Source organism: Pongo abelii, chromosome 12 (assembly GCF_028885655.2).
Source record: "Pongo abelii isolate AG06213 chromosome 12, NHGRI_mPonAbe1-v2.0_pri, whole genome shotgun sequence".
NCBI classification, from domain to species: domain Eukaryota; kingdom Metazoa; phylum Chordata; class Mammalia; order Primates; family Hominidae; genus Pongo; species Pongo abelii.
Window position 1 is genome coordinate 51,905,092 of NC_071997.2, and position 18,029 is coordinate 51,923,120.

General features: G+C 43.7%; 2 protein-coding genes across 11 annotated transcripts in view; one reads left to right on the forward strand and one right to left on the reverse strand.

The window, feature by feature from the left end:
- The window catches only part of CTNNA2 (catenin alpha 2), a 1,140,166-nt gene that overhangs the window by 342,912 nt on the left and 779,225 nt on the right, over nucleotides 1–18,029 (reverse strand).
- LRRTM1 (leucine rich repeat transmembrane neuronal 1) lies at nucleotides 56–16,344 on the forward strand. Of its 3 annotated transcripts, NM_001133111.1 has the most exon segments (3): nucleotides 367–642; nucleotides 915–2,848; nucleotides 15,630–16,344. In NM_001133111.1, a coding segment is annotated over 1 exon segment (1,569 nt). In that variant the 5' UTR covers nucleotides 367–642; nucleotides 915–973; the 3' UTR covers nucleotides 2,543–2,848; nucleotides 15,630–16,344.

Below are 18,029 nucleotides of genomic sequence, written 5' to 3' on the forward strand. Positions count from 1 at the left end.
CAATCTGCCCATGTCTGAGGTGTTCGGGGAAGACGCACAATCCTGAGCAGCTTACGACACTCAGTGAGCAGTAGGTGCCTGTGCAAGCTCGCGCCGCACACTGCCTGGTGGAGGGAAGGAGCCCGGGCGCCGCTCGCCGCTCCCCGCGCCGCCGCCCGCACCTCCCCACCGCCCGCCGCCCGCAAAGCATGAGTGAGCCCGCTCTCTGCAGCTGCCCGGGGCGCGAATGGCAGGCTGTCTCCGCGGAGTAAAAGGTGGCGCCGGTCAGTGGTCGTTTCCAATGACGGACATTAACCAGACTGTCAAATCCTGGGGAGTCGCGAGCCCCGAGTTTGGAGTTTTTTTCCCCCACAACGTCACAGTCCGAACTGCAGAGGGAAAGGAAGGCGGCAGGAAGGCGAAGCTCGGGCTCCGGCACGTAGTTGGGAAACTTGCGGGTCCTAGAAGTCGCCTCCCCGCCTCGCCGGCCGCCCTTGCAGCCCCGAGCCGAGCAGCAAAGTGAGACATTGTGCGCCTGCCAGATCCGCCGGCCGCGGACCGGGGCTGCCTCGGAAACACAGAGGGGTCTTCTCTCGCCCTGCATATAATTAGCCTGCACACAAAGGGAGCAGCTGAATGGAGGTTGTCACTCTCTGGAAAAGGGTGGGTAAGACACTTTTTAATTAAATTCTTTCCCGAAGATTTTTTTTTCCTCCCTTTTCTTTGCTGCAGCATCTAACATGGACCAAATCACCATCTCTTTGATCTTTCCGTGGCTGTGAACTTTCTATGCTGCCCAGCTTTCTGCATGCTTAGAGGTGAACGTGTGGTTTTTGGGGAGGGGGGTCCTTCTTTATTTCTATGTATTTATTTGATTTTTTGCCCTTTTCTCCCCCTCCCCCGCTTCCCCTCCCTCGGAATAAAATATGATGTAGATTTCTGACCGAGCGCTTCCAATGGACATTCTCCAGTCTCTCTGGAAAGATTCTCGCTAATGGATTTCCTGCTGCTCGGTCTCTGTCTATACTGGCTGCTGAGGAGGCCCTCGGGGGTGGTCTTGTGTCTGCTGGGGGCCTGCTTTCAGATGCTGCCCGCCGCCCCCAGCGGGTGCCCGCAGCTGTGCCGGTGCGAGGGGCGGCTGCTGTACTGCGAGGCGCTCAACCTCACCGAGGCGCCCCACAACCTGTCCGGCCTGCTGGGCTTGTCCCTGCGCTACAACAGCCTCTCGGAGCTGCGCGCCGGCCAGTTCACGGGGTTAATGCAGCTCACGTGGCTCTATCTGGATCACAATCACATCTGCTCGGTGCAGGGGGACGCCTTTCAGAAACTGCGCCGAGTTAAGGAACTCACGCTGAGTTCCAACCAGATCACCCAACTGCCCAACACCACCTTCCGGCCCATGCCCAACCTGCGCAGCGTGGACCTCTCGTACAACAAGCTGCAGGCGCTCGCGCCCGACCTCTTCCACGGGCTGCGGAAGCTCACCACGCTGCATATGAGAGCCAACGCCATCCAGTTTGTGCCCGTGCGCATCTTCCAGGACTGCCGCAGCCTCAAGTTTCTCGACATCGGATACAATCAGCTCAAGAGTCTGGCGCGCAACTCTTTCGCCGGCTTGTTTAAGCTCACCGAGCTGCACCTCGAGCATAACGACTTGGTCAAGGTGAACTTCGCCCACTTCCCGCGCCTCATCTCCCTGCACTCGCTCTGCCTGCGGAGGAACAAGGTGGCCATTGTGGTCAGCTCGCTGGACTGGGTTTGGAACCTGAAGAAAATGGACTTGTCGGGCAACGAGATCGAATACATGGAGCCCCATGTGTTCGAGACCGTGCCGCACCTGCAGTCCCTGCAGCTGGACTCCAACCGCCTCACCTACATCGAGCCCCGGATCCTCAACTCTTGGAAGTCCCTGACAAGCATCACCCTGGCCGGGAACCTGTGGGACTGCGGGCGCAACGTGTGTGCCCTAGCCTCGTGGCTCAGCAACTTCCAGGGGCGCTACGATGGCAACTTGCAGTGCGCCAGCCCGGAGTACGCACAGGGCGAGGACGTCCTGGACGCCGTGTACGCCTTCCACCTGTGCGAGGATGGGGCCGAGCCCACCAGCGGCCACCTGCTCTCGGCCGTCACCAACCGCAGTGATCTGGGGCCCCCTGCCAGCTCGGCCACCACGCTCGCGGACGGCGGGGAGGGGCAGCACGACGGCACATTCGAGCCTGCCACCGTGGCTCTCCCAGGCGGCGAGCACGCCGAGAACGCCGTGCAGATCCACAAGGTGGTCACGGGCACCATGGCCCTCATCTTCTCCTTCCTCATCGTGGTCCTGGTGCTCTACGTATCCTGGAAGTGTTTCCCAGCCAGCCTCAGGCAGCTCAGACAGTGCTTTGTCACGCAGCGCAGGAAGCAAAAGCAGAAACAGACCATGCATCAGATGGCTGCCATGTCTGCCCAGGAATACTACGTTGATTACAAACCGAACCACATTGAGGGAGCCCTGGTGATCATCAACGAGTATGGCTCGTGTACCTGCCACCAGCAGCCCGCGAGGGAATGCGAGGTGTGATTGTCCCAGTGGCTCTCAACCCATGCGCTACCAAATACGCCTGGGCAGCCGGGACGGGCCGGCGGGCACCAGGCTGGGGTCTCCTTGTCTGTGCTCTGATATGCTCCTTGACTGAAACTTTAAGGGGATCTCTCCCAGAGACTTGACATTTTAGCTTTATTGTGTCTTAAAAACAAAAACGAATTAAAACACAACAAAAAACCCCACCCCACAACCTTCAGGACAGTCTATCTTAAATTTCATATGAGAACTCCTTCCTCCCTTTGAAGATCTGTCCATATTCAGGAATCTGAGAGTGTAAAAAAGGTACCAATCATTGATTTTTTTTTTTTTGTAAACTAAAATGTTTAAAATAAAATAGCACTTACAGTTTTTACAGACTGGTGTAACCTAAATGAATTGTTACCTGTGTTACAAGAAAAGCAACAGTTAAAATTTCCTTGGTGGGTGGGGAGGGGAGTTGTCCAGGGGCCAGAAGGAAAATCCAGGAGCAAGGTAGTCAGATTCAATTTGAAATTTTAAAGAAGCGCAAAGAAAGCTTATCAGATTAATGATTTATATTAATTTACTCCACATGTGTAAGGACTAGAAAAAGAAAAACAGCAAGACCCTTTATATTACTGGGGCAGGGACAGTGCAATCTAACCACCTTCAGGCAACTGAGAGGTGGACTGAGGACTGGGCACCCTTACTCAGCCTTTAAAGCAGAGAGCATTGCAAATGGTTTTTAAAAGGCAATGCCAGACAGTTTCTCCTAGGAACACGAAACATTTTTGCACTTAATGTAACCATCTTTCAAATCAACTCAAAATCTCATCCCCAAATGCCACCTGTTCTTAATTCTCCTGAGTCTTTGATTCACCAGACTTAGTAGCATTTGTGCCCTTCTTGTACCCCCTGTTAAAGGGAACCCCTCAGCTCACTGCTCTCTTTGGTCTGGCTGAGGGGAAGGAGGCAGAATCCCGATGTTCAGGGCTGAAAGCTGTGCTTCTGGAGCACATTGCTAAGACTGCAGCAAGCTTAGGCTCCCAAACAGTGACAGCACATTCCTAGTTTCTATGGGGAATGAGGAGAAAAACCTACCTCAGGATGAATGCCTGCAGGGTAATGACTTGTAGCAAGAGACTTTAGGGGCAGAGGTGACAGAGCAGTGATGGGGTGGGGAGAGTGGGAGAAGATAAATCGTTTGATCCTGTGTTTGCATATTTCTGAGATGGGAATAATTTGTTAACCCAGGACAGAAAAGCTGCCTCTTCTCAGATTGCCCTTTTGTGTAATGCTTGCTTTCCCTATTTCTTTTTTCTGTGTTGAGATTGATGATTGCTCCTTCTCACCCCTATAGGTTTCCAGGTCCATCGTTGAGATTTCAGTTTCTATTGAACTAAAGAGTGAGGAGGTGGTGGTAGTGGCAGTTAGTGGGTGCAGAGACGGGAAGGGGAAGGCTGTGTGCATTGGACGGAGGGCTCCTTCATCAGATGACAATTTAAGCAAATGTATGATTGAAATAAACTGTCATGGATGACAGATGCTGAACCAATGTAGCCCACGTCCCTAAGTCTTTCTCTTCCCTCTCTAACTGACACTAAAGAGTTGCATCTTTCTGTTTTTGTTTTTCCTTTTTTTTGAGAGAGAAGTCCAAATAGCAGGAAGAGGGATGGGGGGATGGGGAACCACACACTACCATCCCCCAAAATGCAAATGTCTCCAGCTACCAATCTTAGGAGGCAAAATCAGCTTTTTGAAATGCAGAATGGTATCACCAGAAGGTTTCCTTAAGCTAAGGGCTGGTGGTAGGTTTCTCTTTTACCTATGGAGAAACCAGTATGCCTAAAAATAGTATTTCTAAGAGTCTCTTTCAAGAGAAATATTTTGCAAATGTCTTTTAAGATGTTAAGCCCTGGGAGACAGCTTCTTACACACACACACACACACACACCCCCCCCAACACCCCAGCTCATTTTTCCTGGCCAGGAAACTTCATCTTGCTTTATTTATAATTAAAACGTGACATTATGACACACATCATGCACATGACACCCATTCAGACTGTTAGTGTTCTAGAAGAGAGGTGCTTTGTTTGATAACTTTGAGGAGGGGGTTTTGAATTTAAGCATAATCATTTGGGTTTGCCTTTCTAAATAGCATACCACTCTGAGAGCAGGGGTAGCAGGAAAAAGATTCTCTCAGGGATGTGCCTTACCTAAAACCCTACTAAAGCGACCTCCTCTAGAAGACGGCATACCTTTTTTAGAAAAAAAAAAATTGTAGCAACTGAAGGAGGGCTCCTTGGATTCCGTGAACTTAACCATCTCATAGGAAGGCTACAGGAATCCAGCGCCCAACGCTGCTTTGGCTTGGTGCATTAAAGAGCTGTGTGGGTGTGCTTACAGGGAAAGCTTTCAGAAGCAAAACCTTTCTGGCAAGCATCAGAACCACAAGTCCCCTCCTACCCTCTAGAAATCTGAATATTGGAAACTGTAGTTTATCTCCTATCCCCAAGACATTTTTATCTTTCACTCTTCTTGTTTCAAGGTGGCCATAAGAAAGAGAGAGAATAATCGTGCTTTGTTTTATGCTATACCTCCCACCCCGCCATGATTAAACGTCATGTATGTGGAAGATCTTAAGTCCATACGCATTTCATGAAGAACCATTGGAAAGAGGAATCTGCAATGTGGGAGCTTAAGAGCAAATGATGACCATAGAAAGCTATGTTCTTACTTTGTGTGTGTGTCTGTATGTTTCTGCGTTGTGTGTCTTTGTAGGCAAGCAAATGTTGTCTACACAAACAGGAATTTAGCTCACATCATTTCATGCCTGTGTGCCTCTAGCTCTGGAGATTGGTGGGGGGAGGTGGGGGGAAATGGCAGGAATAAGGGAAGGTGGTAGTTTTAACTAAGGTTTTGTAACACTTGAAATCTTTTCTTTCTCAAATTAATTAATCTTTAAGCTTCAAGAAACTTGCTCTGACCCCTCTAAGCAAACTACTAAGCATTTACACGAGAATCTAATTTTTAAAGGTGTAGCACCTTTTTTTTATTCTTCCCACAGAGGGTGCTAATCTCATTATCCTGTGCTATCTGAAAAGAACTTAAGGCCACAGTTCACGTCTCGTCCTGGGCATTGTGATGGATTGACCCTCCATTTGCAGTACCTTCCCAGCTGATTAAAGTTCAGCAATGGTATTGAGGTTTTTCGAATATTTATATAGAAAAAAAGTCTTTTCACATGACAAATGACACTCTCACACCAGTCTTAGACCTAGTAGTTTTTTAGGTTGGAACAGAGGAAGCAGGTTAAATGAGACCTGTCCTTTGCTGCACTCAGAAAAAATAGGCAGTCCCTGATGCTCAGATCTTAGCCTTGATATTAATAGTTGAGACCACCTACCCACAATGCAGCCCATACTCCCAAGACTACAAAGTTGCCATTACAAAGGAAAGGTTATTCCAGTAAAAGGAAATAGTTTTCTCAACCATTTAAAAATATTCTTCTGAACTCATCAAAGTATAAGAGTGCCCTATCTTTTCTCTCTGCCTTCAAGAAGGCAGACATTTGGTATGATTTAGCATCAACAACACATTTATGAGTATGTGTAAGTAATCAGAGGGGCAAATGCCACTTGTTATTCCTCCCAAGTTTTCCAAGCAAGTACACACAGATCTCTGGTAGGATTAGGGGCCACTTGTGTTTCTGGCTTATTTTAGTCGACCTGTCAGCAAGTTTGATGCCTAGTCTATCTGACATGGCCCAGTAGAAAAGGGCATTGATGGATCACATGAGATGGTAGAAGGAACATCATCACATACCCCTCTCACAAAGAAAATTATCAAAGAACCAGAAATTATATCTGTTTTGGAGCAAGAGTGTCATAATGTTTCAGGGTAGTCAAAATAAACATAAATCATCTCCTCTAGATGAGTGGTGATGTTGGCTGATTTGGGTCTGCCATTGACAGAATGTCAAATAAAAAGGAATTAGCTAGAATATGACCATTAAATGTGCTTCTGAAATATATTTTGAGATAGGTTTAGAATGTCAAAAAAAAAGGAATTAGCTAGAATATGACCATTAAATCTGCTTCTGAAATATACACACACACTCCTACCTCTCAATCTATCTCTGTATATATAACAGCACACACACAAACACGCACACACATATGTGTGTGTGTGTGTATATATATATATAAAACCACATAGTACCACACACACATACATATATAACCACCCCCCCCACACACACACACACATACACACGCAGGCAGGTGACCATTATGTAACTACCTTCTAGCACTAATTACCCTAATACTTTCTTCTTCATAATCAAACTTTTATTCATGAAAGGATCTGATAAAATCAGTGACGGTTAAGATATGAAGGACTGATATGGCTGATGGTATTTTCAGGCATTAGTTAATGAGTAGGTAGATGCTTTGCAGGCTGGGGAACTTCTGGGCTCCTTATGCCACAGCAGAGTGTAACCTGCTATCTAGTGGGAAGAGCCAGCAAATGGGAATATATTTTTTGAGAGTATTGTCCACCTCAGGGTTAAGAAACATATTTTTCCATTAAAGAATGCTCTACTCTGATTTTTTTTTCTTTTCTGGGATTCAGGAGGCAAAATTCTTACTTCTGATTGGGCACCATCTCCTGGCCTTGCTCAACTGGACACAATTTCTGAAGACCTTTGCTTTTTTTTCTCAAAGTGAAGGGCCTGGCAATTGCATTCTCACAGTTTAGACAAAGATATAAATGAGATGGAGAAATACAATTTACTGAGCGGTCGCTGGTATGGTGCCTTTATCTAGATCACAATAAGTGAGGGAGGTGCTAGCAACCATATCTTCACATGAAGAACCTGAGGCTTACAGAGGTCAGGTACATTGTGCAAAGTCACCCAGACAGTGACTGGAAGCACTGTGATGTGCTAATTGACTTGGTGGCCTTTTCACTACACCTTGTTTCTTTATTCCTTCAATGGTTGTCCCTCCACTCCTACACCTAACAAAGAGCCTAGAACTAGACTGGGAACAGGACACATGCTCAACACATTCTTGTTGAATGCCATGGGCACAATGCTCAAATCCAGGAATGCTGACCACGACTTGTTTGCTCTGGTGACTGGTAATTGGGCAATGCAGGACTCTGCCAATGGAGGAGACTTCTCCGGGGTTCCAGGAGAAGAAATGGCCAGTACATTCAGTCCAACCCCTTAAAATAGGATTTTGGACTGAGAGAGAGTAAAGTATAGACATCCATATGTTATTGTCAGGGATTTATCTGCATTTCTTCCTTAGTGATTAAATGGATCATGTGTCTATGGTAGTGGTTCTCAGCCAGGGGCAAATTTGCCACCCAGTGGACATTTACTTGTTTGTGTCTGAAGACATTTAAAATTTTTATGCATGGGTGAGATGGTGCTACTGGTATCCAGTGGGTAGATGTCTGGATACTGTGAAACATCCTACAAGCAAAGGACATCCCCCACATCAAATAATTATTTGACCTATAATGTCAAGAGTGCTGAAGTTGAAAAACCCTGCTCCACGACAGAAAGTAATGGTGCTATCTAAAGCATCATGCTGTGCTTCAGCTTTACAAGGAGTGGTCTTACTTCTGAGTTAGTTTTAGATTTACCTAGACTTATTCCTTTTAAGTCTTTCTCTTGCCAGGTAACTGGAAATCTAAATTAAAAGCCCTTAGGTTCGCTGATAATCAGCAAAAGTTAACACATAGTTAACACATGCTTCTCAAAGAACATATGGCAAAACTTAAATTAACTAGGACAAAACTAGTCAGAACCCTCAATTGACCCACTTTTTCTTTAGCAATACCTCATTTCGGAAACAGGGGAAAAAAATCAAGTTAACAGTGGAGATTTAATTAACAAGAAGGAAAATGAGAAACTTGATATTCCTTCCAGGAGGGGTTCTGCAGTCTGAACAAATCCAATCCACCAGCCTGTGCCTTCTTTTTCCCCAACCAAAAATGTAATGTATGTGAGGTAGTGATGAACCTCTATTTTAAAAATCAGTGTGCTAAAAAATAAATGCTCGAGGTGATAGATACCTCATTTTCCATGATGCAATTATTACACATTGCATGCCTCTATCAAAATATCTCATGTACCCCATAAATTTATGCATCTACTATGTACCCGCAATAATTGTAAAAAACTAAAAAAAAATAAGCTAGAAAAAAATCAATGTGCTCAGTCTGGTGAGTAGGGTGCACATATTTAGGGAAATGATCTCAGTCCTTAGAAACAGGATAGTCTAGAGATACAAGAATTGCAAACTGAAATCCATCTGGGGACAGACAGGCAACACAGATGAGCGAGGTTCATGGACAGATGAAATTATAAGGAACTAGAGAATTCACTTAAAAGAATATAATTCACATTTGGTTCTGGTTAATCATAACATTTCTGTAGGGCAGGTCAAGTTAAGCGCTCTGGAAGAAATAGGGTCTAGAAGTCAGGAGTCATCATCTTTAGACATAGTACTGTCATTTACATGCCTGGGATCATCTGTTAATCATCTTACTGCAATTGGTCTCTGTGTCTACTTTTAGAAGGATTCTTCCAGATATTCCCTAAGAACCTTTCCAGTTTGGAGCTTCTATTTTACCATTTTTTCCCCACAATAAAACCTGAAACAAAAGTGGTTTTCAAGAGAGTGTCACTTAACCAGAAAATTAAAATTCCCCTGAATTCCTATTCCTCCAGACATTCTGATTCATCAGGCTTGCCTGAATATTAATGAGCAGATATAGGTTAAAAAAAATTCACTGAGAGTCAGGGGCTTCAGAGAAGTAGGTGGACATGCTGGAAAACAGAGGAGAAGATGAGAAAGCTCAGGCATGTATGGGTGGGAGAATCGGGTTTTTAGAATATGCAGGAAGAGATGAAAGGGAATCCTAGAGAGGACACACACACTCACCCGCACATGAGACCTGAGACACAGGGATGTGCTGTGAAGTAGCCCCCTACCCATTAAAAAAAAAAAATTTGTTCAGGACTCTCAAAATGACATACTACATTGTAAGTGGCCACAATGGATATTAGGAGTTGACAGACCTTTCTAGTAAAATGGGGTATGGGATGGGAGGGAAAGAGAGAGAAAGAGAGATTGAGAAGAAAAAAAGGCAAGGTGGGAGGGAGCAGGAGATGAGAGGAGAAAAGAGAACAAAACAAAACAGAAAGGAAAAAGAAAAAGAGAGGAAGAGGAGAGAGTTTCAAGATCTGTGTTTTATGCTACTCAAGTTATCATAAGCAGCTGTGATTACACTGACTCCTCAATCCTTTTCAATCATTTCTTTATTCTGGTCCACCAGGTTAGCTATTTGTCTGTTCTTCATGTAATGTTGCAAAGTTATTTTCCCTCATGTTATGAGAAGAAGGAATTAGTTCTCTAGCTGCATCTTATTTCTCTATTGCTCAGCTAGCAGAGTGCTTGTCAACCCTGGCTGCACACTGGAACCACTTGGGAGCCTCAATAAATACTGACTTCTGGACCCCACCCTCAACAGATTGTGAGTTAACTGGTCTGGGGTGTGGCCTTGGTGAGGAAAATTATTATTATTATTATTATTATTATTATTGTTATTATTTAAGCTTCCCAGGTGATTCCAAAGTTTAGCCAAGGCTGAGAAGCACTGAGCTAGCAGGTTACCTACTCACAGCATGGACAACTCAGCAATCTACAAGATCCAAAAGTCTGACTGCAGCTCTTTAAAAATATATGGTTGGCTGGTGCCTGGGTTCCATGGGATCAGGGCTCCATGATGTCAGATTACATGGGCTACATGGCAGGGAGAAGGGAGTCACCTTCCCACCTCCTGCCATTGACTCCATCTGGTGGCACTGATAGAAGAAAGACGTGCAAGCATCGGTGTACTTAGAATTAGTCTCTGAGCACTCTAGTTTACAAAGTGCTGTTTAGAATTATTCTTATATTTGTTTTTACTCTCCCAATAATTTCACAAGGCAGACATAAACTTGTCCCATTTTTAAGACAAGAAGACTCAAATCTGAAAAGGTTCAGTAGCTTGCCCAAGGTCATTTTTAGTGCTAGGCTGGCACTGAGAAATGTCTCTTCTAAATTCTGGGTCCTTCTCCCTCTACCACCTTCCTTTCCTTCTCTGATTGGTTGTGTCATTATGAGGTAAAGCCAGTCCTGCTCAAAATATACAAATCAATAACTTCTTTAGGAGGATTCCTGGAAAACCCATTGCACACAGGCTCCTACACCTCCTGCAACTGAAGTCCTGCAGTTACGAAGTTTGACATCATAGTTTCACCACTGCCCCTCTGTGTCTCCACCCCAATCCCAAGCCTGACACTCTTTTCTTTGCCAAAGGAGACTCCATGACACCCAGGAGACAGCCAAATAGGCATCAATTCTTTCCAAATACCCCTAACACCAAAATATTCCCTTTCCACTCAGTCCACTGCATCCACAGATTTGCCACCAGCTCTTCCAAGAATGTAAACATAAATCCTAGTAGAACACTGATCGGTGGAGTGGTGATAATTCTACTCCGGGGATTTTTGCAACTTAAACAAGGATCTTTGGGGGAAATATACAAAGGAAATCACTCTAATGCTGGAATTTCAGGCACTTAAACAGACGGGTGGCATACATATGGCCAGGACATCTGACCTTGTTCCCCTTAAATGAAACAACACAAGTGAATGCTCTTACAAGAGCAGATTAGTCAACAGTTTATGGGGCTTAAAGTAAAGCCAGGATAAAGACTGGATCTTCTGTCATATTTTACCTCCTTAAACCAAAGTCCTCTTTAAAAATCACATATTTTTAGGTGTTCACCATCAGCATATTTATCCTCAGTGAAGAACTCTCAATATTGCAAACTATGTGTAGCAGGGCTCTCTATCTCAGAGATATTGTAGGCAGCCTTCAGTAAAAGTGAGATGGCTCAGCAGCACACAGAGCTGGATTAGTCTGCCACAGAAAGGTCTGGAAAAGCCAAGTTACACACAATTAATGGAACAATGCAACAATCTGTCTTCAGCTGGCCAAGGCAATTCTGTCATTTGTCCCTCAGCTGCAGAACAACCACTCACTCTGTTATTTTGCCTCACTGTCTCTGCTCCATAGTGATTGCATTTATGGTGAAATCTATATTTCCCTGCAACTGAGACTGTGTTTCTTTTTTTTTTTTAATTTTTGTTCTAAAAATAATGGGACTTCTCAGAATGCAGCAGCACTGCTTTGCTGTCCAGGCCATTTTTTATCTGAGTGTTTCATACTGATCTTTTTTGCATATTATTTCAAAAATCATAAAGGTACAAAAAAAAAGAGCAAACATGCTGTAGGAAAGAAAAGAAGAAACTACATTATAACTGAAATGCCACTAATGATAACATATCACTCAGATGCTTTTAACTTCTGATTATATTGCTCAACTCATTCAATCAAAGTAGCACAACATTTCTTGTTCAGAGCTTAAGTCAACATTTGCGGAGTGAACAATAGAACGATTTAACTTATAAATGATCGCACCTGTGAAGGTGAGGCATTCTCAAGAGGACTCTGCTGGCATAGGCCTATCAGACTCACCATGAGAGTATGCAGAAGAGGCCTCCACTTCTTCCTGATCCATTTATGAAACGTGACCTCCACCTATAGGAGTGTTAATCATATATTTTACTTGCTAGGTGCCTGGCAACCTGTGAAATCCTTAAGATTTTTTCATTTAAGCCCTGCAAAAAGCCTTCATCCCTCCTTGTTCAGAGTAGTATTAGCATCCTCCCTGTGCAAACAGGTAAACTGAGGTTGGGGGGTCAACAACTTGCCCAAGGTCACTTACCATGGTAGGATGTGTCAAGGGAGACACATTCCTTGGGTTCAAATTCTGGTTGAGTGACTTTGGCAAGGCACTTAACCTTTCTGATCCTCAGTTCCTTCCTCTATATTATATTATATTATATTATATATATAATATATAACCTATATTTATAGGGTTGTTATAAGAATTAAGCCCATTGTTAGTGAGAATGAAAGAGCTATTCCTTATAAAGTGCTTAGAATGGTGTCTGGCATGTGGCAAGTACTAGATAAGTGTTTTCTAAATAAAAGATAAACAAAACAAGGTCACATAGCCAGGAAGGGGTTGAACCAGGGTGTAACCAGGATTGTCATCCTGCAAAGCTAGACTGTCACCATTTTCTTCTGTGATAGGATGAGACTCAAAAACCTGAATTCCTGAAAGCACTGGGCCTAAAAGAGGGATATGGAGGCAGTGAAGTCTGGAGTTGCAAAGACTACACATGGCTTCCTTCCCAGCTTTCTAACTGGCCAGGCCTTAGCCCATACACCACTCACTGACTTTGTTCTGGTTCTTTAGTGACTTGCCTTTACCACTGTGATCTGGCAGCCCTGGTGAACCTGATTCTGGAATACACGTGGCCATGTGCACACACATTTGTGCACACATATCTTCCAGTTTTCACAGGAGCTGAAGGCTAGCAGCCAGCTACATGGGCCTTCTGGTGATGTGGAAAAACTCATTTCCACATCTGAGCTGTTTGCTATCTGTAGTCAATTTCTGGAGGTGAAAAACTGCTACCCAGCTTGCAATTGTTATCCAGCTCCCAAACTCTTATTTAATATTGGCAATATTAAATCATACTGGCCCCCGGGACACTAAGCATACATCTTCGGCTGAAGCAGATTTGCTGGTGTTTATTTAAAGAAGCTTTTTCTTTGTGTACTCACAGCCATAGTTGGATGCTGCTCAAGGAAATTTAACAGACGATGAAGTACACATCTGAGGTTGACCCTTTCTTCTGGCAGAGGAGGACCTGTATCAAGAGGCAAACTCCATGTCCCAGCTTTGACACTAATTTGCTCCTGGCCCTTGAGCAAGTCAGTTCCACCTGTCCAGGCCTTTCTTTCTTAGGTCTGTAGTGGTGAATTCTGACTTTCCTTCAAGTTCTCCAATTTATTAGGCAGGGTATGAAGTTAAGGAGGAGAAAATAAAAGTAAGAGTAACTTTCTATGCATTCTCCTTTGCTAACAGGCAAACTTATCAACAGGCAAAGCGATGAACTTCCCCCAAGGGAAAGACTCCAGCGTCTTTAGATATCTACTAAATCCCACAAGGAAAAACTATCTTTGGTCAGAGGGAACATTCTCTTTTGCAACTAGGGAATTGAGATACCAAAAGTTGAATGTGTTTCAAGCCACACCTTGTTCTTTGGGATTCACTCACAGAATGATTAAAGCATGCTCCGTCCCAGCTTTGGACAGAAATATTGGCAATGCTTTGGCCATAGTGAAACCCCAGTACTTGAATCTATGCTAGCAGGGAATGCTAGAGCTGTTGGGAAATTGAGGACATCGTCAGTTTAGTGTTTTATGTCATTGCTGGCTTGTTTTATTGTTTGTTTGTTTTCTACTCTCCCTTCATTTTTTCTTTCCCTCCCTCCATCCTTCCTTCCTTCTTTTCTTTTTTCTGAATTCATAGTTATGAGCTACACCAGGCATTCACAAGAGCAAAATGGCACTGAGGGAGCAAACATTGTTTCTTATGTGGGTGAAATAAATTGTACTAATTTTGGGGGTAAAACACAGATATACATATAGTACATAAAAAGATATACAACGTATCTGTGGTATTAAGATTTCAGGGAGGGGGAGTAATTAGGAAAAAAATGTCTAAGTAGTATTTTCAAGGGGGCGGTGGGAGAATGAAAAAAAATGGCTGGGAAACACTGAGCTAGATAATGATTACCATGTGGGAGAAAAAAAACAGCAAAAAGTAAAAGCATCACGGGAACCTCACCAACCTCACCATGGTGAGGTTCCCGTGATGCTTTTACTTTTTGCTGTTTTTTTCTTACCCATGGTAATCACTGGGGAAGAAATGAGAAGGTCAAGGAAGTTTGGGTACTTCAGTATTCCAAACCAGGACTGAGAATATTTGGACAGTTTCATGTGAGGGACTTTGTCTTATCAGTTCCTTCTGCACTCAACACATCCCAGAGTTGTCTTTATTTGGAGGCTTCATGATGTACTAAAAAACTATCTGGCATGGAATTAATTAGACAGAGCTTCTGCCATTTGCTGGCTTAGACAAATCAGCACTTTTCTGGACCTCAATTCCCTTGTCTATAAAATTCAGAAAACAATCCTTGCTCAGCCTGCTTCACAAGGATCTGGTAAGGATCAAATGAGATCATGTGAGTGACAGAACTTCAAAAACTGTGAGGTCCTACACAAAGATTTAAGGCAGTGGGAGGAGAGTGATGAGGACCTGAGCTCTGTGGTTGTCCCCTCACACACAGTGACTTTTGAGGGCCATATCCTTCAAACTCTCCTCCACAGGGATTTAAATTCCTGCTCTTGGTCACCGCTGTGAATTAAGTCCTTCATTACTCCATCATCCGTAGCAGGGAGCAGGGAGGCAAATACACTGTTGGCTTCTTATTAGGAAGAAGTCCCTCCTGTCAGTTGACTTTTTTCCCTACCATATAACACAGACTGACCCAAGTGGGCTAAGTGGCCTTAGGCAGTCACTAGTGTGATTCTGTGAACCTGGGTGTCCACACCTGTAAAATGGTCATATCAGTGGCTGCCTTGCTGGTTTTTAGGAAGATTATCAGAGAACATGTGCGTTGAGTTGGCCAAATTGCTGGCCAATAGTACATTCTCAATCAGCATTAGTCCCACCCCTGCCCCATCACCACAGTAGAGTGACATGTTATGTTTATAAACATAGCCTCAAGGGAAATGTGGATGGCATTAGGAGCAATTGGTTCCTAGAGGCAGAAGCTAAGAAGAGGATTTAAGAGGTTTCTTTAATGAGAACACTAAATCGGTAATATAAAAATTATCTCTAAAGAGGCGAGAACTGGGGTAGAGATTAGTAGGGCAAGTAATATTGCAGAATAATTAGTAAACAGGATGAAGAATAGCACCCTCTCTGTTAGTCAATGGCAACTGGAATGTTAAGAGAGAAGTTACAAAAATCCCTTAGCCACTACAGATGCTTTGACACTTGCCTCAGGTGACTGCCTTTTATTTATTTATTTATTTTAACATAATGGTTCTTCCCAGTTCTGTCAACAGATTCAGTCCCCAGTCCTTCTCTGAGCAGACCTCTCATCTGCAGCATATACCTGCTAGATCTTCTAAGAGCTTAAATGGAGACTTCTGGAAGAAGGTGGGAAAGAAGTCCATCTCGGCTTAATTAACCATTTATCGCATCATATTACTCCCATCTTAAAAGTGCACGCGTTGTTTTTCTGAACCCTCACACAAAGGCTACTACTGTGGTCCCATATCTGTCGGCCCAGGAGAAACAGTGTTCTTGGACCTCACAGCCAAGCAGCACTGAACTGCAGCAAAATCCAGCAACACATTCAGCAGCGAGCAGCCTGCTGAGCTCCACTGGTTTATCCGGGGCCACCAACCCCAAAGAACTGGGATGAAAGCAGATGTGAGAGAGGAAAAGGATCTGTTTTTGTTTTATTTTCTACCAGGCCCAGCTCTTTGTGGGGGGAATAAAAAAGAAGAAAAATCGAGCTCCAAGCTGGTGCCCTGCCAAGTTTCCTCCCCTCCCTTCCTAGTCCAAGCACTCCACCGTCTGTGCAGACTGCATAACAGCAATTTCTGGAAACAGGCTGAAGAATCTGGGCCAGACCAGAGGCAGTGGATTCCTGGTTTATGTGTGGTGGGGTTTTTAGGAATTTTATTTTTCACCTTAATTCTTTCAACAACTGCCACCTGTTTGAAGCACATCTGTAATAAACAGCTTCTGTTTGTAAAATGAGACTGAAGGTATCCTCTCCAGAGAAATTCCTGAATCTTCTCTGTAGCTCAATGCCTTCACTGACAGTTTGGCTCAAAAAGTATGAGTGTGGTAAATATTAAAGAATGTTAATACAAATGTGATGAAACACCTAGGGATCTTTTTTTCTCCCCCCAAATTCTGCTTTGCTCACTACTAAAGTTAATCTTGACAGAAAATTTACTTCTCTGATCCACATCATTTCCCAAAGCAATTTTCTAACAGCAAACATAAATTTCTGGTGATCGCTTGGAGGTTTTCAATCCCTGTGTTAAGGAGGCCATGGGGTTTTAACTGTTTGCCTCACTTTCAGGTAAATGTCCCTCACTTGGAATGCTATCACCAGAGAACCCTGGGCAGCAACTAAGGACAAAGGCCCCAAAATGGATTTTGAGGTGCCAACAAAAATAGGGTTGGTAGCGGGGAGATGATTTGAGTATCAAGATCAAATCTTGAAAAGGCAATTAAGTCATTAACTAAGGAGGTAATCGCCTAAGCCCACATATCTGTACTCGCAAATAAGATGAAGCACTAAGTAAATGCAATGCCTTTACCTGGTGCTGAACTTTGAGCTGGTTAATGCAGATTACATTTGTACCCTATCGAAGGTGTGAGTTAAGCACATATCATGAGATGACACTTGTGCTCTTCCCTTTGTCATGTTTGTCAGCCTTTAGGGCTCTGGGAATGAAAAATGACTGGACTTTGGAATAAAACAGACTTCAATATGAGCCCCAGTTCTACCGAACAACAGCTGTGTGATGCAGGGCAAATGACTCAACCCCTATTAATCTAGAGATGGCTTAAAAATTTGACTTTCAAGGTGTTGGGAGGTTTAGTATTAATATATGCAAAACAGTTTGCACATGCTGGGTACACAGTGAGTGTTCAGTAAGTGTCATTACTATCATCAGTATCATCACCATCAGTGTCATCCTCGTCATCATTATTTTTGGTACCAAGCATATCTATTACCAATGGAGTCCGTTTTGACTATACACAGTGAATCTCCTTTACAATGTTATTTGCAATGGAGTGAAATTCAGTCTATGGACCTCACTAGATGAATCATATAAACTAGTATATGTGACAGCAGTTTATAAGTTTTAAAGTTTGATGAAAACATAAGGTATCAAGGGAGGGGGGAAGATGGTAGTCTTTCTGATGTACCCAAAATAACCAAAAGATGCTTAAGTCATTTCTATCATTCTCTCTATTTCCATGCCTTCCCTGTCCTCTCCTTTTCTTTCTACTCAGTAAAATTTTCATGATGACACAATATCCATCTCAAGTTGTAAAGACAGCTATGAGGCTTTTCTTGACGCCCTCAGCTCACCATGGTCCTCCCTCTTACCATCAGAAGGTGTTAGAACAGTCATTGTCCTCCTTAGCAATCAACTCTGGACTGTTCACGATATCTCCTTTAATTGTTAATATCATTAATTTATTTATGTACCATGTCTATATATTTTGTGTCCTGTTATATACTATTTATGGTCAGGGGACAACTAATTTGTATCAGTTCAATTCAGTTAGTTTCTAAGGACTGAAGATGAATCACAAAGAAGAAAACATAGCCCTCCTCTCAAAGGGTTTACATACCAATACAATGGGTACAACATCCACATATATAATGACAACCAAAGGTGGAATAGGATGAATACTAT

Coding starts and splice junctions, on each gene's coding strand:
- LRRTM1 (XM_024241956.3), top strand. CDS start 974: ATGGATTTCCTGCTGCTCGGTCTCTGTCTATACTGGCTGCTGAGGAGG.